Below are 19,768 nucleotides of genomic sequence, written 5' to 3'. Positions count from 1 at the left end.
CTGACACTCCTACCCATGCTGTTAACAGAGGAAAGCAACCTCTTGGCTAGTAACTGTGGCTCTCTCAGCTCGATTACCAAGGGAGAAGCCTGGAGTTATTCAGCAGGGGAAAGGGTCCTAGAAAATAATAGTGTTTTTGCCTCTAAAATCTGCTAACTCTTGTGTGTAAGAGGTGAGAGCAGATAAAAACAAATTCCCAGGGAAGGGCTGGAGAAAGGTGGAAATGCTGAATGTAATTTTAACAAAGGGAACTAGGAACAGACTGACTGCACAGTGCAGTGGTTAGGAACCCTGGCTTGGAATCTGAAAGATCTGGGACTCTGCAACTCAGCGTGTGACCTTGAAGAAATTACTGAACCATCTCCTGGGACTAAAGGAATGTGTTTCCTCCTCTGAAAACTGGTAGTAACAACAGTGTCTTTTCTCCGGGGTTGTTATGACGCTTCGATGAGACACAGTGAAGGGCACAGCACCTAGGGCTGGCGTTCTTATTATTCACCAGTCTGCCTGTCTCTGCACATCATTTTACACTAACGTTATTGGACAACATTTACTGAGCGCTTACTACGAAAAGGGACAGTGCTGAGCTCTGGGTTTGACAGGAGAATTAAGTCTCAGACTGACTAGGTTAATGAATATATCAACAATGTAGCATATATAAACAAATTACATTAAAAAATATGTTGTGAGTATTAGTACTCAGATCATTACAAGGGCTAAGTGAGAGAACACCTGCCCTGAAGGGGTTTAGTATAGTGCCTGACATATACAAAGAACTCAAGTGAAGGTGGATATTCACATCAAGGGCAAGTCCCACTGGCCTTGGCGACAAGTGGGAGGGAACAGGAGTAACCTGGAGGGTTTTCACCTCCCCCATTTCGCCACATCCCCATCCTCTAACATCCTTGGCTGGACCCTAGCCTCCACCAGGCACTTGGCTCTTCAAAACAACTATGAAGAACCCAGCAGCTCAAGAGCTTGAAGATTAAGGTGATTAAAATACAGAAAACCGGTCAGGCTAACCATTACCCTTTGAGTAGCAGCAAGCTGAAGAAAGTCTGCTCAGGGCTGTGAGTGCTGGCTGTACTCTTTTCTAGTCTATGTGGACTAGGTTATGTGGACGCATTCACTTTGAAGAAACTCAACTGCTACAATGAAGATTTGCGCTCTTTTCTGTACAAACGGTATGTTACAATAAAAAATGTTAAAAATAGCCACTGCCTTTTTCCAATACCCAAAGCACAGAGCAGCCCTTCCTGATGGCATGCCACACTTGGGTCGTGAGCACTCCAGGTCAATCACCTGTGGCAGCCAGCAGCCACCTCGATCTAGTCACCAGGGAGCTGTAGAAATACCAGTAAAATTGAGAAATATTGCACTAGAGTACCAAATGACAACATCCTCCTCAATCACAAGAGTCTACCTGAAGGTTTTCCCTATCTAAGGTCAATTTTATTGACTCAGTTTTTAATGAGATTGTTTTATCATCTCCAACAAGGAGAGAATACACCACATTTATGGGTCAACACTCCTAGACTGCTCTTTACAAAACTGAGAGCTTGTCTTTGACATCATTCCATATCTTACTCTTCATAACAAACAAATATCTAGCATATCCCTCCCTCTTTCCCGATTTCCTTTCTCCACAATCACTGGGGGGAGGGGCGGAGGAGGAACATAAAATAAATTTCAATCATTTATCAAGTCAATGGATATAACACAGACTACATGCTGGTTTTCTCTTTGAAAGTTTATTGTTATTAAAAAAAAAAAAAAAACAACCCTATACTTTTTACATTTTACATTCACCTCTCAGAACATTTAATGATACCAGTTAATGATGATATATAAAAAGCCCACCAGCTGCTTGAAATGGCTGCAAATTTTTACCATGTACTGGTATTAAAGTGGTTTGAACTCTTTGGAAAAATTGGTGTAACATTAAGTACCGAGATTTCAACTTCCCAGATTAGAAGATTTTTAAGTCAGGAGGAAATTTAGTAAAAATTCAAGGCCTTAAAAGGAAATGTTAATAGAAAAACAAAAACAAAAAAACTGTAAAAAATAGGATTTCCCCCCACCCCCAAGTTAGGTTAAGAAAAAAAAATGCAACCAACCCCAACCCATCCCCAATATTTCTCTTAGAAAAGTCACCCAATCCTGAACACAGGGTCTCACACACAAATACAAGTAGCTTCATTTGCAGATCAGCCTCTGGGATCTTACACTGGCCCCAGTTCAAAGTTTAAAAAAAAATTAAGTTAGGTAGTTAGATATCCATAAATACTGGTATTCAAATGAATGAAAACATCCTAGCTTTGGTATGGCTACGAAAATCTGGAAATTGTTCAAGAGGACACTGGCTTTGGAAGAGGAGTCAGAGGGTGGGGAAGGCAACACAAACCCCCAAGCAGAGGTAAAATAAATATTGGGATACATCCACAGCACAGTGTGTAATACTGAGGCAAGTGCCTCAAACAAAACACACATAGAGGTTCTTGATCAAAATAACACAAGTGCAGGTTCTTGACCAGATTCACACATATACAGGTTCTTCCTAAAAGCTGTCTAGACCAACCTTTATCAAAGTATTATTTGCAAGAAACAGTTTGAATCTGGGAATGCAGGTGGTATCAGGAATTCAGTCTGGTTTTGCCCATCACAAAAGCACCTCCAACTCCTAACAAGGGGGCTCGACCACCCCTGATCACCACAGGGGCCTGTCCAAGGGGCTGAACTGCTCAGCTCATCTCTGCAGTGATGAAAAAACTCAACCTTCTGGGATTAAGAGTACAATTTACTATGCTGTGTCACAAGTCTACTTCCCACTTGCCCTCATTCCCACAGTCTTGATTACGGATTGTGAGGATATTGAGAAGCAGAAGGCAGTGATGTGGCTGAGGCCGGAGCATGACCTCATCACCCTAAAATTTATAGAAGAGTCCAACTTGCCCATACCCTGGTCTTCAGATGAATAGTTACTTCACAAGAGCACAAAGGTGCTACCAGAGAAGGCGAGAAAAAAAGGCAACTTGTTGCTTTGATGCTTAAATCCCCAGTAGTTATCAACACAAGCCTTTCTAAAAATAATAACAACAACAAACTTTGGTGTACTGCTAGGAAGCCAGTAAGACAATCATCCAAAAAACAACTTAGATGACCACACATGCTGTATCTAAATAAATTTCCATTGCAGGGCACTAGTAGAGAACAGACAGACAGCCACCTATGATGGGATGTTACACACACCACAATGACAATTCAAGTGACAGAGGCCCTCTCTTGGAGCAAAGGCTATCAAGAAGAAATGAAAGATGAAGGCCCTGTTTACTGTGGACTTGGTTCACTCCAGTAATCATAATGGGGGCTGCGGGCAGAGGAGAAGCACAGAACATCCAGGCAACTCTAAATAAACAAGCATCATTTACCCTGTTCTCTAAAGGAGACTCCAACACCAGAAAAAAGAGAGAGAGGAAAAAACAACAAATGGGTTATAAATTAAAAACCAATCTGTACAAGTCTTTACTCTGAGTCAGTAAGGTTTGGTCTCTGTTGAAGCCAGGACTTAGAGGAAGGTGATTCGCTTCTCATCATGTACCCCCCAACTTGCTTTGGGGTGTATACATTAAGAGACAACACGGAGAGAATCACCGGAGTCCGAGGGTACGGCATACAAATATTTCCTAGAAAGTGTAAGGTCTACTGACTACCCACAGAAGTGCTAACAGTTGCTCTAACCCCAAATTCTCTAAATATCCTAAGGTGGCAGCTACAATACAGAAAACTCCATCTGCCAGCAAATCATTTCTCCAGTGCTGGGAATGAGGGGCAGGAGGCAGGGAGAGTGGGGAAGCTGTTTCACCAGGACTCCTTCGGTTAGTGGCAGCCACAGCAGAGCTTTCCTTTGTCTTCAGCCTGGGCCAGACTCCTGGGAGGCTGGGGGCACTGACAACCAGGCTCCACGGGCTCAAGACAGTCCGTGTGCAGTAACAGCATCAGCAACAAGAGTGTGAGTGGAGTTATGAGAGTCTCTAGATCACTGACAACTGCCCTATCATCCTCCCTCCCCACCTACAAGAGACAACCCAGGCAATGCACCCACGCCAGGTACCACTTCATCTCCTTAGGAGCAAAGAACGGAAGTGAATTAGAAATAAAAACTTCTGAAATGACTATTTGTTCTGGTTCAGGCTAGATCAAATGTGCCTGAATCAAATACTCACATTAAGTAACATTTACACTGCAGTACCTTCAGTACTTGAGGAGCATGAGACACCCCCTCCCCCAACCCCATTACTTTAGCACACGTAGCCACCCAGGCAAATTTTTCTGTCACTCAGCCAGTGGAATGGATGGCATACGCCAGATGTTACACAAGGCATTTATTTCTCAGAGAAAGCTGAGAGCCAGGAGAATTAATCTCCTTCTGCTAGGACCTCTGCCCCAAGCTTCTGGAGAAACAGTGAATTGGGCTCGACAAGGGAAAGAGCTACGTGATCCACTAATCAGATTCAAACCATGAAAATGCAATGCAAAGTATATCCCTTCCTGGTAGAAAGACCTAAAGACCAAAAAAAAAAAAAAAAAGATGTCCCTTTAAACTCAAAGGAGGCTTTAAAAAAAATAAAATAAAAAGGCAAAGTATAAGCAAAAAAACAAAGAAATTAGTAAATCGAACTCGCAACACTCCCAAAAATAAAAGTTCGTGGTGACTGCCGGCTGGAAGAGGTCGAGGCAGGAAGGAGTAATGCAAACACCGGAGTGGCTGCCACCAAAAGCGCCTTGCAGAATCCACAACAGCTCTCCCTGTTTTCCAAGGCCAAGGAGCAATTCCCGAGTTAAAAACTTTCTATTTGGAAGAAAACAAAACCAAAAACCACTCCAGAAAAATGGTCAAGGGAAGAAGAACACTGTAGAAAGTCAAGCCGCTGACCTCCGGCGGATCACAAAGAGCCCGCGCTGAAGCTGGCCCAAGTAGATCCTCATCTTGGTGCTGTCACTGGTCTTCCTCACCCAGATCTGCAGGGGAGAAGGAGAGGGAACAAGATGAGAGGGTCCAAGAGTGAATTCTGAGTAGTGAATCTTTCAGAGCATCAAAATATCTGCACGAGTGAGGTGTGGGCGGAAAACTGGCAACCTCTTCCCAGCAGGTTTCCCCCTCCAGGAAACCTCTAGCGCAGAGTCAAACATCACCCTAGGACCTCCTTTCTCCTTTTTTCTCCCTTGCTCACACCTCTCATTAAGAAAATGTAAAGCACAGTGATCTCAGGTTCTATTTTTGCCTTGATCTTAAGGACTTTTTTTTGATTTGGTTTGATTACAGCATTATCAACATTCAAAATACATATATTCATGAATATAAACTTTCAATCAAATTTGGAAATATTTTCCTTGCCCCAAGGGACTTCTATATTACAGTTTTTCACTCCTCTGGGTTCCTGGCAATCAAGGCTACCAGTCATGGCAGAAAAACTAAAAAATAACAAGGAAAAAAAGAAAAACCCCATGAGTTGAGTTAAGGCCCAATTAGGATCATCAGAAGGCTAAATTAGCTTAAGACAGCCCTTCCCTCCTAACCATATCCTTTTCCCACAGATAGTATCAGAGGTCTGACATTTCACAGGGCAGATGCATTCGTGCATAGAATGGAAAATGAACTCTTGGCAGCAGGGTGACCGCCAGAGCAGACAAGGGCACTGTCATCCCTGTGGCCAGGACTGGGAAGAAAGCCACCTCCTCAGTCACCTGATACACCTGAGCTTTTTCATCTTCAGAAGAACCCTATAAAAGTAAGATCCTCACCCCATTTTATAGAAAAGGAAGGGCAGGTCAAACCCATCCAGTGTGAATCCTGGTGTCTGCTCTCAAAACCCTTTGCTTTCTCTTGTCTACTAATCAGCTGACTCTTCTTCTCACCTGTTCCTCATCCCTTTGGTTAAAATGCCATCAGATGGGGCCAAAAGCTGGATTAAGTTCCACGTCTCGCCCACATATGCAAGTACAAGTCTACAGAACAAACTATCTTCTCCCTCCCCCGTTCAGCTCTCAGGTTTTAAGCGTGTCCTCAGTCTCATTTCCTTTGATGTGATTATTTGGCAAGAGACTTTAAAGTCAAATACACCGGTTTGAAAATAAAGTTAAAGGCCTCACAGGAAGCTGAGCCTCTAAGGACCTTGCAGAAGCACTTTACGTCAAAAAATGACCCCACAAAGGGCTGATGTGTGTTTGCGGGGGCTCACCACCAAGCACAGATCCACTCAACAAATGTGCCTGGAGTCAAGTTATGCCTAGGCCAACTAGCTCCAGGGTCACTTAGGAAGTGACCTGAATAATCAGCCAGAATACTTCCGAGAAGTGAGAAATGTTTCCCTCTGTTGCAAGCCTCTGATGCACTGAGGCTTCCTCCCTCCAGGTGACAGGGCTCAGTGTCATCATTTTCTTGTCAGACCTCTTTGACACTCTATTATGTCAAAGGATGACAATCTTCAACAGAGAGAGAAAAAAATGTAACTTGCATTTTCTCTTTTCCTGAAAAATCTTGAGGTGTCATGGGGAAGATGAGACACTGGTTCTGATGTTAGGCTTGGGTCCTAGGAGGGCCACATAGCCGGGCACAAGGACTCTGCTGTGAAGTCACAACACCTCTTGCTGACAAACAGCAGGTCTCTCCATCAGATCCCATGTTCTGACTTGGATGACTCACAGACACCCCCTACCCCCAAGCCCAGAGAGAAAAGATGTTCATTCATCTGGGAGGCTCTCCCTAACTTCTGAGGAAACAATCATTTTGCAAACTAGTCACATTTGAGGGCATTTTCAATTCCGGAAGCTAGGAGAATGGAAGAAGCTTAAGTTATTTCATAATCCAGTTTCATTAGATTTCCTGTGCACTGACACGAATAAGTTATAGAGGGTAGGCACATAAAAATCAATTTCTTTGCAGACATTTTGTGGACTGATAAAAGATCAAGCCAATTGAGCTATTAAAGTTTTAAAAACTTTTAAAAAACTACTAACAATACAAGTTACACATTGCTGACATCCCCCTAATGAAGGGCCAGAGAACTCACTCGCCAGTCATCCCATCCTTGAGCATAACCCCTCTGAACTGACTTAGAACCAGTCTCTAGCCTACAGGAGAGACCCAAGGAAACCAATACCAGGGGAGCAAGAGCCTGGCAGCTCACCGTTGAGAGGCACAACAGGACGTGTCAGATCATAAAGACAGCAGGCAAGGAGGAGTGTGTAGCTCAGATCAGGCCAACATCCATTTACTGAGCACTTACTATGTGCCAGACCCTGTGCCAGGTTAAAACCTCAAAGCATAAAACAAATCTCTTAATAGACATGAAAGCTCTAGAGAAAGAACATAGATGGAGTACGCTCCACAAGCAAGTTCCATTGTTGGTACACAGTTACCTTACAAAGCAGCAGGACTTGGAACACATAGAGATCGCACAGACTCGCGTTCTATTCTTTCCTGTAGTCTAAGTGGCTCCCAACTCAATTACTGTATGTGGAGCTCACCAGTACCATTAGGAATATACAAATCCACGTTATGTTGGTAATCAAGGAAAGTAAGGGATTTTCAGGGATCCTTTTATCTACATGCAATTTCTGCCAGGAAGTGCTTACTTAGATCCTAACCCACATATAACACACAATTCCTGTACTTCTGTGGTGGCACCTGCACTGCAGGTTGGTCACACTGTGCTCTCCTGAGGGGGGAGGGAGTTCAGTCCCTACCTCATTGGCTCCAACAGAGCTGATCACACAGCTCAGTTTCTGGTTGTCCTTTGACTCTAAATAGATGGCCTGGCTCTTGTGGTACCTGTCAAAAACAAGAAACAGTTTATTTATATTTTTAGCCATTTTATCAAGGTAAGACTGACATGTAAAAAAAAAAAAAAAAAAAAAATGCCATACAGATTTACTGTTTATAACTCAACGAGTCTGGGAATAAGTATACACACCCGTGAAATCATCACTACCACGAACATATCCAACTGCTCCCAAAGTCTTCTCCTTCCCACTTCATCATTATATATATATATAATATATATATAATATAATATATTATATATATATATATATATTTTTTTTTTGGTAAAAAGAACACTTCACATTCACATAAGGGCTATACTTTTAACAAACTTTAAGTCAGTAGTACAGTACTGTTGAAGGCACAAATTTTAAAAAAGAAAGAAAAACACCCAAAATATAATTAAAAGAATCTCGGGGCAGCTGGGTGGCTCAGTTGGTTAAGCATCTGCCTTTGACTCAGGTCATGCTCCTGGAGTCTGGAATTGAGTCCTGCATGGCTTTGCACTCAGCAGGGAGTCTGCTTCTCCCTCTCTCTCTCTCAAATAAATAAAATCTTTTTTTAAAAAAGATAAATAAAACAAGAGTCTTAGTTTACATTTGAGGAAAATTCTGGATTTCAGGTTTAATTTGAAGGCCTCCATCCTTTGATTAGATCACATGGCCTCCTAATCTTCTCCTAAATCTAAAACATATTCCCTGGTCCTTCTGCAGAGGGGAAAAAGGAAGTGGAGGAAAGTCTGGAAAGCTAACTTATATTTACTTTCTACTTGGACTATATACCCAATTTAATCAAAAAGTATATTATAATTTTTCAAATAAAACCTGTTGCTGCTTTCCGCCCATTCCCAAAACACTAAAGACAGCTGGATGGACAAAATAAATAGAAGGGTCTGAACAACTGATCTATTATTTATTTTCAATGCATCCAAATAGGTCATCCACAAGAAGGTAGGCCAAAATCAATTCTTACTATGGTCACTCATTCAACAAATGCTCATTCATCACTTATTGTGTACCACACCACTGAGTATGTTGGAGGTTGGTGGTGGATAGTGAACAGGTCCCTGCTATCACACAGCTTCAAATCCAGTAGCTGTGAAGAATACGGAGTAATCCCACCTGGTAAGTACTAACCAGGCGAAGTTCTGAGTGTCAGGGTGTACCACAGGGATCTGATTTGGCCCGGTTAGTCAGGAGAGCTGCCTTGCATGGAGCAGACCAGACAGACACTCCATTTCAGCTCTGGTAGCTATCCCTCTTGGCCTGTAGCACAGGATCACCTTCAACTTCTACAAGTTCATGGATAAGGCCAAGGATGAAAGTGAGGAAGCCAGGGCCAAAGCCCAAATGAGACAGCAGCTGCCACAGGATGAAGGAGCAGCTGCTGGATTACAAAAGTTGGAAATATCAGCTGAGCTATGGCTGGCAGCCCTGGCCGGGGCCAACCCCAGTCAGTCAAGAACATAACCTCTGGTTAATTCTGGCTGCACAGATCTGGCTCAACAGACTCACTAACTCACGTAAATTCTACCAAAATGCATCTCCCAGGAAAGCACGGCATTTTATCATTATTTCTGTGGGGGAAAAAGGCACACTGTTTTGCTGGTTTAATGAAATGATCTATTGCCCGGATATCACGGTAAGAGATATACTTCACTTCCAAAATGAGCTTTTTCCAATCTAGGTTCTAAGTACTCTTCAACTTGTTACTTAGGAGCTGAAAACTCAGGTTTCCAACTCAATTTACTTCCTGAAAACACTGTTAAAAGAAATCGAATCATAAATGCAATTAGAACAGCAAGATTGGTTTAGACTCAGCTTTAAAGTTGCTTTTGGCCAGAGATCAGTTGGTAAACTGGGTCAGGGGACCTTCATTATGCTAAATATGTAATATCCACAAGGCCTGAAGTATACAGTGCGTGAGACAAGGCTGAATTAGTTCACAGCATGACTCAAAACCTCCAGTTTCCCTCCTCCATCTAAGCCAACTCTCCTATGTAAATAGTAACATCTCGAGTGATGGTTAAAATAAAAATACAGAGCGGGAGAGCATTCACAGTTATTCTATGGGGATTGTGAGTTATTAAAGAAATAAACACAAAACAACATGCACCTGGCCTCAAGTCATTCTGATACTGTTTTCTAAATACTTTAATAAAGAAAGGTCACAGTGAAGTGAAGGAGTATGTTACTAGTGTGGAAACATGCTCAATATACTGCTATGTGGAGGGGGAGAGGAATCTATGTCCATTACCTTCCTGTGCTTATTAAAAAAAAAAAAGAAAAGAAAAGAAAAATGCATGTCACCTGTGTATCATACATACAAAAAATTGGGTAAAGTTATATAGCTAAGATGCATAATAAAACGTGTATTACAACTTTATAGAAATAAAAAGTGTATATTAAGAATGGTGTTCTTTTTATTCCATGGCTTTCTTTTTACTGAAATAAACAGATACTACTCATATTAAAAATTAAATAAGTCATGGTTCTAGAAAATACCTAAATAACAAAGACGGGTAAAAACAAAACTTGATGATACAATTAACATCTTAATGTCTGTTAAGGACAACAGCTAACTCTGGGAGGCTAGTCAAACAATTCTCATGAGATGTGCTTCATTTTCCTTCAGATGTGTGTAGAACCCAAACCCCAACACCTATGATTGGCTTTTATATGAATACCGGAAGTAAACAATGAGATCGATCTATTACCCTCACACTACCCCCCCAAGAAGTGGTCTGGGACTTGAGTATCTGGCCACCTCCCAAATCTGCCTGCTTTGGGGTCACCAAATGGTGGCGACTTGAATGTCCACCATTGGTCACCATCTGCTCCACAGCAGAGCTGTGGAATTCCCAAAGCAACCCACTTCCAAGACTTCCAAGCCAACAGATTCCCAGATCTTCCTGAACCAGAGTCTCACACTATACAACAGTCTTGGAGAACCATTATCCCTAGATATCAAATCTATTCAATTATCCGAATTCCCTAGAAGAAAAAAACCTTTAGCAATTAGCATTCATATTTTCAAGATGAAACTAAAAATTCTATGACAACCTTACCATACAAATTTACTTTTTAATTTCTAAAGACTAATAAAAGAGAGGGAAAGAATTCAAAATAAATAGACATAAAAACTGTTAAAAAGCAGCAACAATGGAGCTAATTAATAAAAATGTACATTATCACCTTTTTGCCAATTAACCCATTTTACAAGCTGCAACTTATCTGAGATGAAAAAAAATATTTTCAATAGCCTCAGAGAACAAGCCCCAAAAGTCAAATCGATTTTATTGCTTTATTACTAATGGAAATCCTGACCTGGGAATCCCAACAAATGAGCTCTTAGAGCTTTGCTTCTACTATTAAATCCAATGAACTAGAATCAACACTACTATTATAGAAGAAAGCAATTTCTCCAAAAGGTGGGTCAAAAAGGAGGGGGGTAGAATTAATTTAATTTTATATCCTACTGGGAATCCTGATATTAACGTTTCATTTCCCAAAAAAAATGAATACTATGTTACAACTCTGGAACCTGAGTCCCAATGCCAGTTGTAAATATTCACCGCCTTAATAGTCTGTCAGTTGATGGCTGGAGGAAGCAGGGGACTTCATCCCTGATTCACATTAGCTGCCCCACATTTAAAGTGAGAAATAAACCAGTCCACCAGCACCATCAGTTAGTTATTTTAAAATATCAGCTACTTTCATGGTACTTTCTAAGAAGGGTCATCAGTCCAAATCAAAATGTGAGGAAAACTTACAGCAGGACATAAAATGCCTTAAAAGCACTACCAGAACAAGGCAAAGTGAAGATGCTTATCTTTCAAAATGAAATGTAGCTTGATAAGTGTTCATGCCAAGATGGGAAGCCTGAATCATACTCAGTTTGCTGAAGTCATTTAAAACTCAATGAAACATGTTTTGCCAGAAATAACATTGCACCAAAATACTCCATACCCCTGGAACGAGCATAAATCGGTTCACTTGCCTGTTTAGCCACAGGCCATGACTAGTGAAAAAAGAGGAAGAATGAAAGCCTCCCAACTGAAAGGGCACAAAGGCCAAATATCAGGTTCAGCCTGCTGAGAGATGAGGCCAGCTATGCACTAGTCAGTGCTCACCGAGACCCCCATGAACACCTTCCAAATGTAGCAGGAAAAGGAGACCCAGCTTCCCACAAATATGTCATCAACTCTGACTGCCAAGGCCAAAAGAAAAAACACAGAACAGATGAAAAATCAAGAGTCTCCATATTCAACAATAAGCAACTTTAAATTCACTGAAAAAGGAAAACGCTCCGAGAGACCTTCTTTTAAAAATTTCAAAAAAAAAAAAAAAAAAAAAAATCTGCAGCCCCTATGAGAAAGACAGTGAAATTCATTCAAAATGCTTAGGAGGTCTAGCACAACAAATGCAACCACTCTGTTTATGTTATGAAACATCAGGCACCATGTATCCCTTCTTTAGAAAAACAAGAACTTTACCTTACTGCATTTTCACCCTCACGTCTCATAAAGTCTGAAAATTAAGCCTTAGAAAGATCTGAAGCAACGCAATTACAAAATGAACATCATTTGAAATATCACATAGCTTTAAGACTCATAGATCCATAAAAATGTTAGTGATAAATCTCATCATTTTTGAAGACGGCTGTTATGTGCGGGCTTGATCTTTAAAGGTTATTTGGTTTTCATTATTAGAAACATTTTTCATCTTACTTTGCCCCTCAGTGTGATGAGCTGTTAGGGCCTGCCACCCAGTGGCGATACGTTCTGATAAGCAATTTTAGGATACACTAACTGGCCTCTTTGAAGAAAACCAAATAGAGGGGCAGAAGTCACTCAGATCAGGCTCCCAGAACAGAGGCGGCCTTCAGCATTTACCAGGTAAAAAATTCACTGTAACCTAATATTTTGGGAGATAGATTTAGTTCAGGCATGACTAGAGAACTAGATTTCTAAGCACTTCTGCCAACTTCAGAAGTGTATTATTTTAAGGTAATCAACTAACAATCTTGGGGTTTTTCTTCTTTAACAAAGCTCAAACAACTCAAAATAATCATTACTCTAAGTTTAGAACTTTGGGTTAACATACTGAAACTCAAAAGATCATTATAAATGATAGCCGTCATAAATGATCATTACAGAGCATAAAATAACACCAGATAAACATTTTCCAAACAAACAAGTGGAAATTCAGAATGCAAATATGTGTCTACCATGACTTAAAGTGAGTATATCTGCATATGGACAATGAATAAAGTGATATATCAGAATTAAAGAGCTGTGACAAGGTAGTAAGACCTGGAGTGGCTTAACACCTAGCACAATCCCTAGCTACAGAGCCGATAGTAATGTTTGTTGAATAAGTGAATGAGTTTGTAAACCCTCTCATATTGCTTTACAATTTCCTCCTGATGGAAACACTGGTGGTCTCAAGCTTTTAAACTGTCTTTATTCACAAGTATTTCTGGCATATTAAAAAAAGTAATGTAACATACCTTATATTCACATGTAGCTATGAAATAATAATACACAAAAAGCAGTTAAAAAAACTATTTTTAATATAAACTGGTAACATTTTAGGATTCAATTCCCCCAAGTATGTTTCTCATAACACTCCTATAATAGGATGATGCATACAAAAAGGGTAACCTGGATCAAATCAGTAATACCTGTTAACATCTCAGAAATTCACGGCGCGCACAAGTGTATCAGAGAACCCAAAGGGCACCTACAGTGAAGAAACGCATTTAATTTAATTAACATGGTCATCCCCCAGACTCACATGACCACAAAATCTTTTTTTCCACAGAACAGCTATTAATTTTAGTGCACAAGGGCAGAGTTAAGAAAAGGCAGAGAGGGACATAAACCCTGGCCTCCGTCTACAGGGCACCACTAAAGAATGGATGCCAGCAAATTCTAGTCTGATGCCAGTGGCACAGAGAAAAAGGACAGCTCCCATCAGAACACATTTTTGGGAAGCACTGCCTTCAGAGATCAAATGAGCAGTATCAAATGACTCCTGAAAAAAAAAAAAATTTTTTTTGAGCCCCAACATGGGGCTCAAACTCATGACTCTGAGATCAACAGTCACTTGCTCCACTGCCTAAGCCAGCCAGCCTCCCCAGTCCTGATGTACTTTTAAATGTTATTCTGCTTCAGTACTACATAAGCTATGCGGCAGCCATGCTCAGAAACAATGAGAACAAGCCGCAGCCCTCTTTCCAAGGGGTTCTTTTGAGACTCTTAACGAATAATCTTGTGTTTATCATAACATACCATCTTTTATCATAGTACAGCTTCCCGTCTTCTATCCGAGCTTCAAATCTCTGGGCTGGAGACTCTGCCGGTGTGGCAGGCAAGTGTTCAGGAGAGGATGGGGATGCTGGAGGTACCAAAGATATTTCAATGACTAAGCATGTAACAAGAATGTGGTCCAACTGCTAACATGCTTTAACTGCAATGCCATTAAAAAGTGGTAATAATCAGGATTGCTAAGTCCTCAGGGGTATAAAAATGAGAATTCAACAAAATTCTTGTATATTATATCTAACTTGCTCCTCAAAGCAACCCTGTGAGGTAGGCAAGGCAAAGATTAACCTCACTGCACAGAGAAGAAACCGGGGATGCAGGCAGGCTGTGATTTACCCAAGTGTCCATCAGAAGCCCAAAGAGGCAGCAATTAGGAATATCTTTTTAAAATTTTAAAACACCTGGGTGGCTCAGCAGTTCAGCATCTGCCTTCGGCCCAGGGCATAATCCTGGGGTCTAGGATCAAGTCCCACTTCGGGGTCCCTGCATGCAGCCTGCTTCTCCCTCTGCCTGTGTCTCTGCCTCTCTCTCTCTCTCTCTCTCTCTCTCTCTGGCTTTCATGAATAAATAAGTAAAATCCAAAATAAATAAATTAAAATAAAATAAAATAAATAAAATAAAACTAAATAAACAAAATACAATACAATAAAATACAATAAAAATTTAAAACTAAAGTCATTTCTAGATCTATTTATTACTAGACAGAGCAGGCTTGTAGTTATGAGCTAATACAGTGTCAAAGGATCTAAATTCACAGTCACATAATCCCCTCCCCATCATGCCTTCAGAAACACAGAACCTCTCTGTGGACCACGGTGGCTCTCAGAAGCAAACTGCTTAGAGAAGAAGAAAAAAAAAATCTTGTTTCCTTCCACAAGACTTGGTGAGTGGATAGACATGTGAGTAATCATGGTGCTTAAACCATAACAATGCCTTGCCTCCAGAATTCTATTTTGCAGCCTAGCACTTGAGTGCCACTCTGGAAGGAACCACCTCGAATACTGGGCTGGCCCCTTCTGTAAGCTAGGACTGTCAGTCCCTCAGCAGACTCAGGACATGAAAAGCCACTGAACAGCAGTGCTTAGCACTCAAGTCCACAAAGCAAGTAATACTGAAAAATCCTTCAGGTTTCATTTCCACAAACGGGGGTGTACTTAAATCTTATGCCTGATGCCTACACAGAAGGAAACTTTTACCAAAACGGGGGGTGGTGGGGCACATAAGGTTCCCTTCAGTTTTCACAATGACTACTCTGAGGCAAACGATGAACATTTTATTTTTGAAAACTGCAACAATTCCCTGTCAGGTATAAGCATGCTTCCCCCACAACATGATAAAAGAGACTGCACAAATGCCAGCAACACTGTGCACTTACCTGGTCTCTTGGGTGACTTAAGCTGTAGGAAAAACAACAAGAAATCTTAGAGCAGATCATTTCAGATGCAACGAAAGGTATCAATAGGTATCAAAACGATTTAACAAGTAACACGTGAATGACAGCGCAGAGACCTATCAATCAAACCTAAGCTGTCAAATAAATCAGAAAATCAGACTGTACCTTATTCAATGTTCTCAGATCCTCCATGATCTGTTCATCTGTTAACAAATAGTTTAGCTGGGGTGTTGAGAGTTAAAGGAATGTGTCCAAGAAGCATGGGTTTTGAGCAAGCAGAAATCAACAGCACAGTACCAGGATTTTAGGATTTACAGAGTGACTCTGCCAGATGCTGCTTCTACAACCTTTTGCCCCTCACAAGTTGCTGGTTCTACTCAATGTAGAAGCACATGCTTGTAGTGCCCAGGTACGTAAAAGAACTCACAAATTTCTTTCAAAGGCCTCTAAGTTGTTTGCAACTTCAAGAATGAGAGCACAGGACACAATACAAGGAGAACTTCCTTCTTGATTTATGAAGTGCTTTTGTTTCAAAGATCTGAAGACTTGCACATATGTGTGCAAGCCACACAGATGTGGGCTTATTCTTCCTCCAATAACTTAAACCCTCAGTTGTGAAGACAAAGGAATCTGAAGTTAAGCCCTTTTTCGGCGGCAGACAACTGAATCATTTTATATAAATGTCCTCTTCTCAAGAGAACAGAAACAGACCTTTGCCGTGTGTGCCCTCTTCCCACTCCTCTATTTTTATGATTAAAGGGCTTTTTTATGTGACTGAAATCTCATTTGCTTTAACATAACAACTTGAGTTCTACTGTTTACAGGATATAGATAATAGAGGTACAAAATCTTTGACCTCATTTTACAGGTAGAAAAATTAAAGCATGTGAAATCTGAGGTCGCCCTTGAATCTCCAGATGTTAAAAACAGGTTGAATTTTCAACACAAAGTACCTTTCCAAATAACTGCTCTCTACAAATTCCTTCCACTAGAAATAGTAACAATTGGGGACTCGATAATAAAATGGCCATTCCCAGGTGCTTGGGTGGCTCAGGGGGTTAAGAGCTTGACTCTTGGTTCAGACTCAGGTCTGATCTCAGATCTCTCAGAGTCATGAGTTTGAGCCCCACACTGGGCTCTGTGCTTAGCATGGAGCCTACTTGGGATTCTCTCTCCCTTACTCTCTTTCCCTCTTGTGTGTGCACACCCTAATAAATAAATCTTTGAAAGAAAAAAAGGCTATTCCCTAGCCCAGGGATAAATACACATGCTTGCCAATCACATTCAATTTCTGTAGGACAATGGCCATGTATATTCTAGCAAACAGATAAGCAAAGGATTCAATAATCTCAAGAAAAAAAAACGATTAAAGTTTGATGCAAATGGATATCAGGAGCAGGTTTTCTCCTCTTGTCTGGGATGGGGACAGGATCATTTGGTCGCCTCCGCAACTTTCTGGTCATGATGGGTTTCACTTCCATAGAATCTGTGGCAAGAATTGAATGGGTAAATCTATCCAACTCCCACTTGAAGTCAGTAAGAATCACTGTGCTATAAGAACATCTGCCCCACAGCCACCCAATCAGAACTATTTTACTGGGGACATTTGGTTCACACATGGCCCAAGCCAGACACCTGTATCAAACTTGAGAAAGAGTGCTGTGTTAGAAGTTTCAGACTAGCTGGCCTCAGCACACGCCCCTCTCAAAAATGTAGCCCAGCCATGCAATCTTACTTGGGGAAACATCTCTCCAGCATCCCAAAAACTAGGATTTTCCTCCTCTTCCCTCAAATTAAGAAGCCACAGAGTGGTAGGCTCCTGGGATCAGAAATCCTTGGATCACCTAGGTCAACTAATTCCTGCTGTTCCCACCAAGGGAGGAAGGAGAGCTGAAGTGTGCTTGTGCACAAGGCTCCATGAGAGGCCATGGCCTCAGTGCCACCATCTTTATAGTACATGTTCATTTACAAACTGGGCCATTATTTAATTTAAAAACCTCTTACAGCTATTTGACTATCAAGAATGATCTAATGAAGGCTTATAATAAAAGCTCTTGACTTCTCTCTGCAGTCAGACTTTGTTGCTGACTCTTCCCCTTGCCTTAAAATCTCTCCTCCCCTACCCACCGTTGCACAGATCTCTCCTCTCCTGATCTGCCTCCTTAGCTCCTTTCTGCTGGTGACCACTGGAGTCCAGTCAGTTCTCAGCCTGTGTCCCAGTGAGCCTCCATCGCCAATGCCAGCTCCCTCAACCTTGTGAATGGCAACCTATGCCCACCGACACCATCCACTCTCATCCCCTTGTCCCATCCTCATTGCCCTCAGAGCAATCTTCCAAAGACACCGGTCAGGTCATTTTACACATCCCCCTTCTTATTCAATACTTGCATGGCTCACCACGCTTTACCAAAAAAAGGCCAAGTCTCTTTTCTGGTCTTGCTTTTTTCATTTACACACACCATGTGAGAACTTCTGGCTAAATCTCTTACCCAAGGGCGCATGCCTTACCACACCCTAAAGCCTTTACACACTCTCCCCTCTGCCTGGTCTTCTCTTTTCTGTTCAGGATACTCCTATCCAACATCCCTTAAGAACCAGCTCAAGGCTCCCCGTTTCAAGATAGCTTCCAGAATCACACATCTTCTAAGTAACCAGAGCAAACCTCTGTACCAAGCACCAAACTGTAGGGGACATTTTCCCCAGAGACACCTGAATTCCGATCCAGCACCTAGCAATAGTTTGGGCATGCAGTAGGCACTTCACAGAAGAGTTTCCTGCAGAATGACTAGATGAGGTCAAGCCTGGTAAGATCATCCATTCATGACCATGCAAACTTATCAGCAGAGCAGACAGGACAGCCTTTCAAAATTCTAGTGTAGCCCTTCCACCACAGCAATGCACAGGATCTGCAAGTATATAATAATATGTAGAAAAATACTTCAAAAAATACTTCTGTGTGTTGCTCTTAAGGAGGAAAATGAGCAAAACTGATCTCTCCCCCAAATATGGAGGGAAAACAATGAGAGCCACAGACCTAATGAGGGTTTGTAAAGATGTGCATGAGAGTGGGGGCAGGAGGGAGGAAGACAAACATACTCGCCCCTGAGAAAAAGTGAGGAGAGAAATTGTCCTCTCTACGAGAACTCTCTACCTTCTCCTGAGCTGGCAATCCTAATCCAGTTACTTACTGGCCAGTGGGTGTAAATCCCTGCTGCAGCTGTGTGACTCAAGGTGCACTATGTAAGCACTGTCTCAACTTTCTTCATCTATAAAATGGAATCATCAGTAATATTTCCCCCATAGGATGCTGTGAGGGTTATAGGAAAAGATACCAGTAAGGCCCTAAACACAGTGCGTGGCACAGCAACGCTAATTCGATACTAGTTTTTGTTATTGTATCTGCATCCAGGAGAACACTATACAAAATCTTAAAAAAAAAAAAAAAAAAAGTCAAGATGCCAAAGAGCTGAATGAAATTACTTGAAGACAACTGATGTCAGCTGCAACACTTTGCAACATTCACGCCTTATTAGGAAAATAAGGTGTAAAGGGAGCTTACCCAACCCAAAGCCACTAGAGAAAAAGCACCTAGTACATGAACAGCATGGAATGTTCTGTCCACTGAAGACAATGGCCCAGTGTACCCTGCCCTCTGGGCTGCCGAGTCTTGGGGGTGGGGAGGGTAGGCAAAACACGGACAGAAGTAAGCCAAGTAAAGGCATAGCTGAGAGAATACAGGAATAACCCAGTCCAATCATGGCCAATAAGCTCAGAAAGTTGTAACTGCATCACTCACAGATCAGAAAACATAATCAAATTCTTCTTATGGAATAATGAAAATCATCCATTTTATTAGCCTAGCCACCACAATAACCTAATCAGTTGTCATCCAAAAGACAACTTCAGCAGAAGGAAGGTGCTCTGAAAACACCTCTGAAATGTACTGGCCTGTCCCCACCACCATCTAGGAAAGAGGGAGTGGGGGAGCAGATCCTGCCAGTGGTCCAGGTGAAAGATGGGATTCACAGGAAGACCAACATATAAGTATCACAGCCCCAAAACTACACAGCAGATTACCTACTCCACCCTCTTCGCTCCAGACTGCCTTAGATTTTTCACGGAGGTAAGGGACAGCTGACTACCTGGAACTTCTATTTCTCAAGGGAAGCAAGAGGCTGGCATTCTGAGTCTATGACATCAGGATCCTTGGAGTTTTGCCAGCAAG

General features: G+C 41.6%; 1 protein-coding gene across 1 annotated transcript in view; it reads right to left on the bottom strand.

Moving 5' to 3' along the window:
• Positions 1-1,732: 1,732 nt before the first annotated feature.
• SUDS3 (SDS3 homolog, SIN3A corepressor complex component) overlaps positions 1,733-19,768 on the bottom strand; it is a 32,754-nt gene continuing 14,718 nt past the window's right edge. Inside the window, exons 7-12 of the mRNA XM_072802732.1 lie at positions 16,934-17,029; positions 15,709-15,770; positions 15,526-15,547; positions 14,118-14,223; positions 7,747-7,831; positions 1,733-5,019 (exon numbers count right to left, since the gene is read on the bottom strand). Coding sequence (XP_072658833.1) covers positions 4,921-5,019; positions 7,747-7,831; positions 14,118-14,223; positions 15,526-15,547; positions 15,709-15,770; positions 16,934-17,029 — 470 coding nt within the window. The 3' untranslated portion in view covers positions 1,733-4,920. The remainder of the gene's footprint in view (positions 5,020-7,746; positions 7,832-14,117; positions 14,224-15,525; positions 15,548-15,708; positions 15,771-16,933; positions 17,030-19,768) is intronic.

The sequence above is a fragment of the Canis lupus genome, chromosome 27, assembly GCF_048164855.1.
Source record: "Canis lupus baileyi chromosome 27, mCanLup2.hap1, whole genome shotgun sequence".
NCBI lineage: Eukaryota > Metazoa > Chordata > Mammalia > Carnivora > Canidae > Canis > Canis lupus.
The sequence above is the reverse complement of the archived record's forward strand: the minus strand, read 5'-3'. Positions and strand labels throughout refer to the sequence as shown.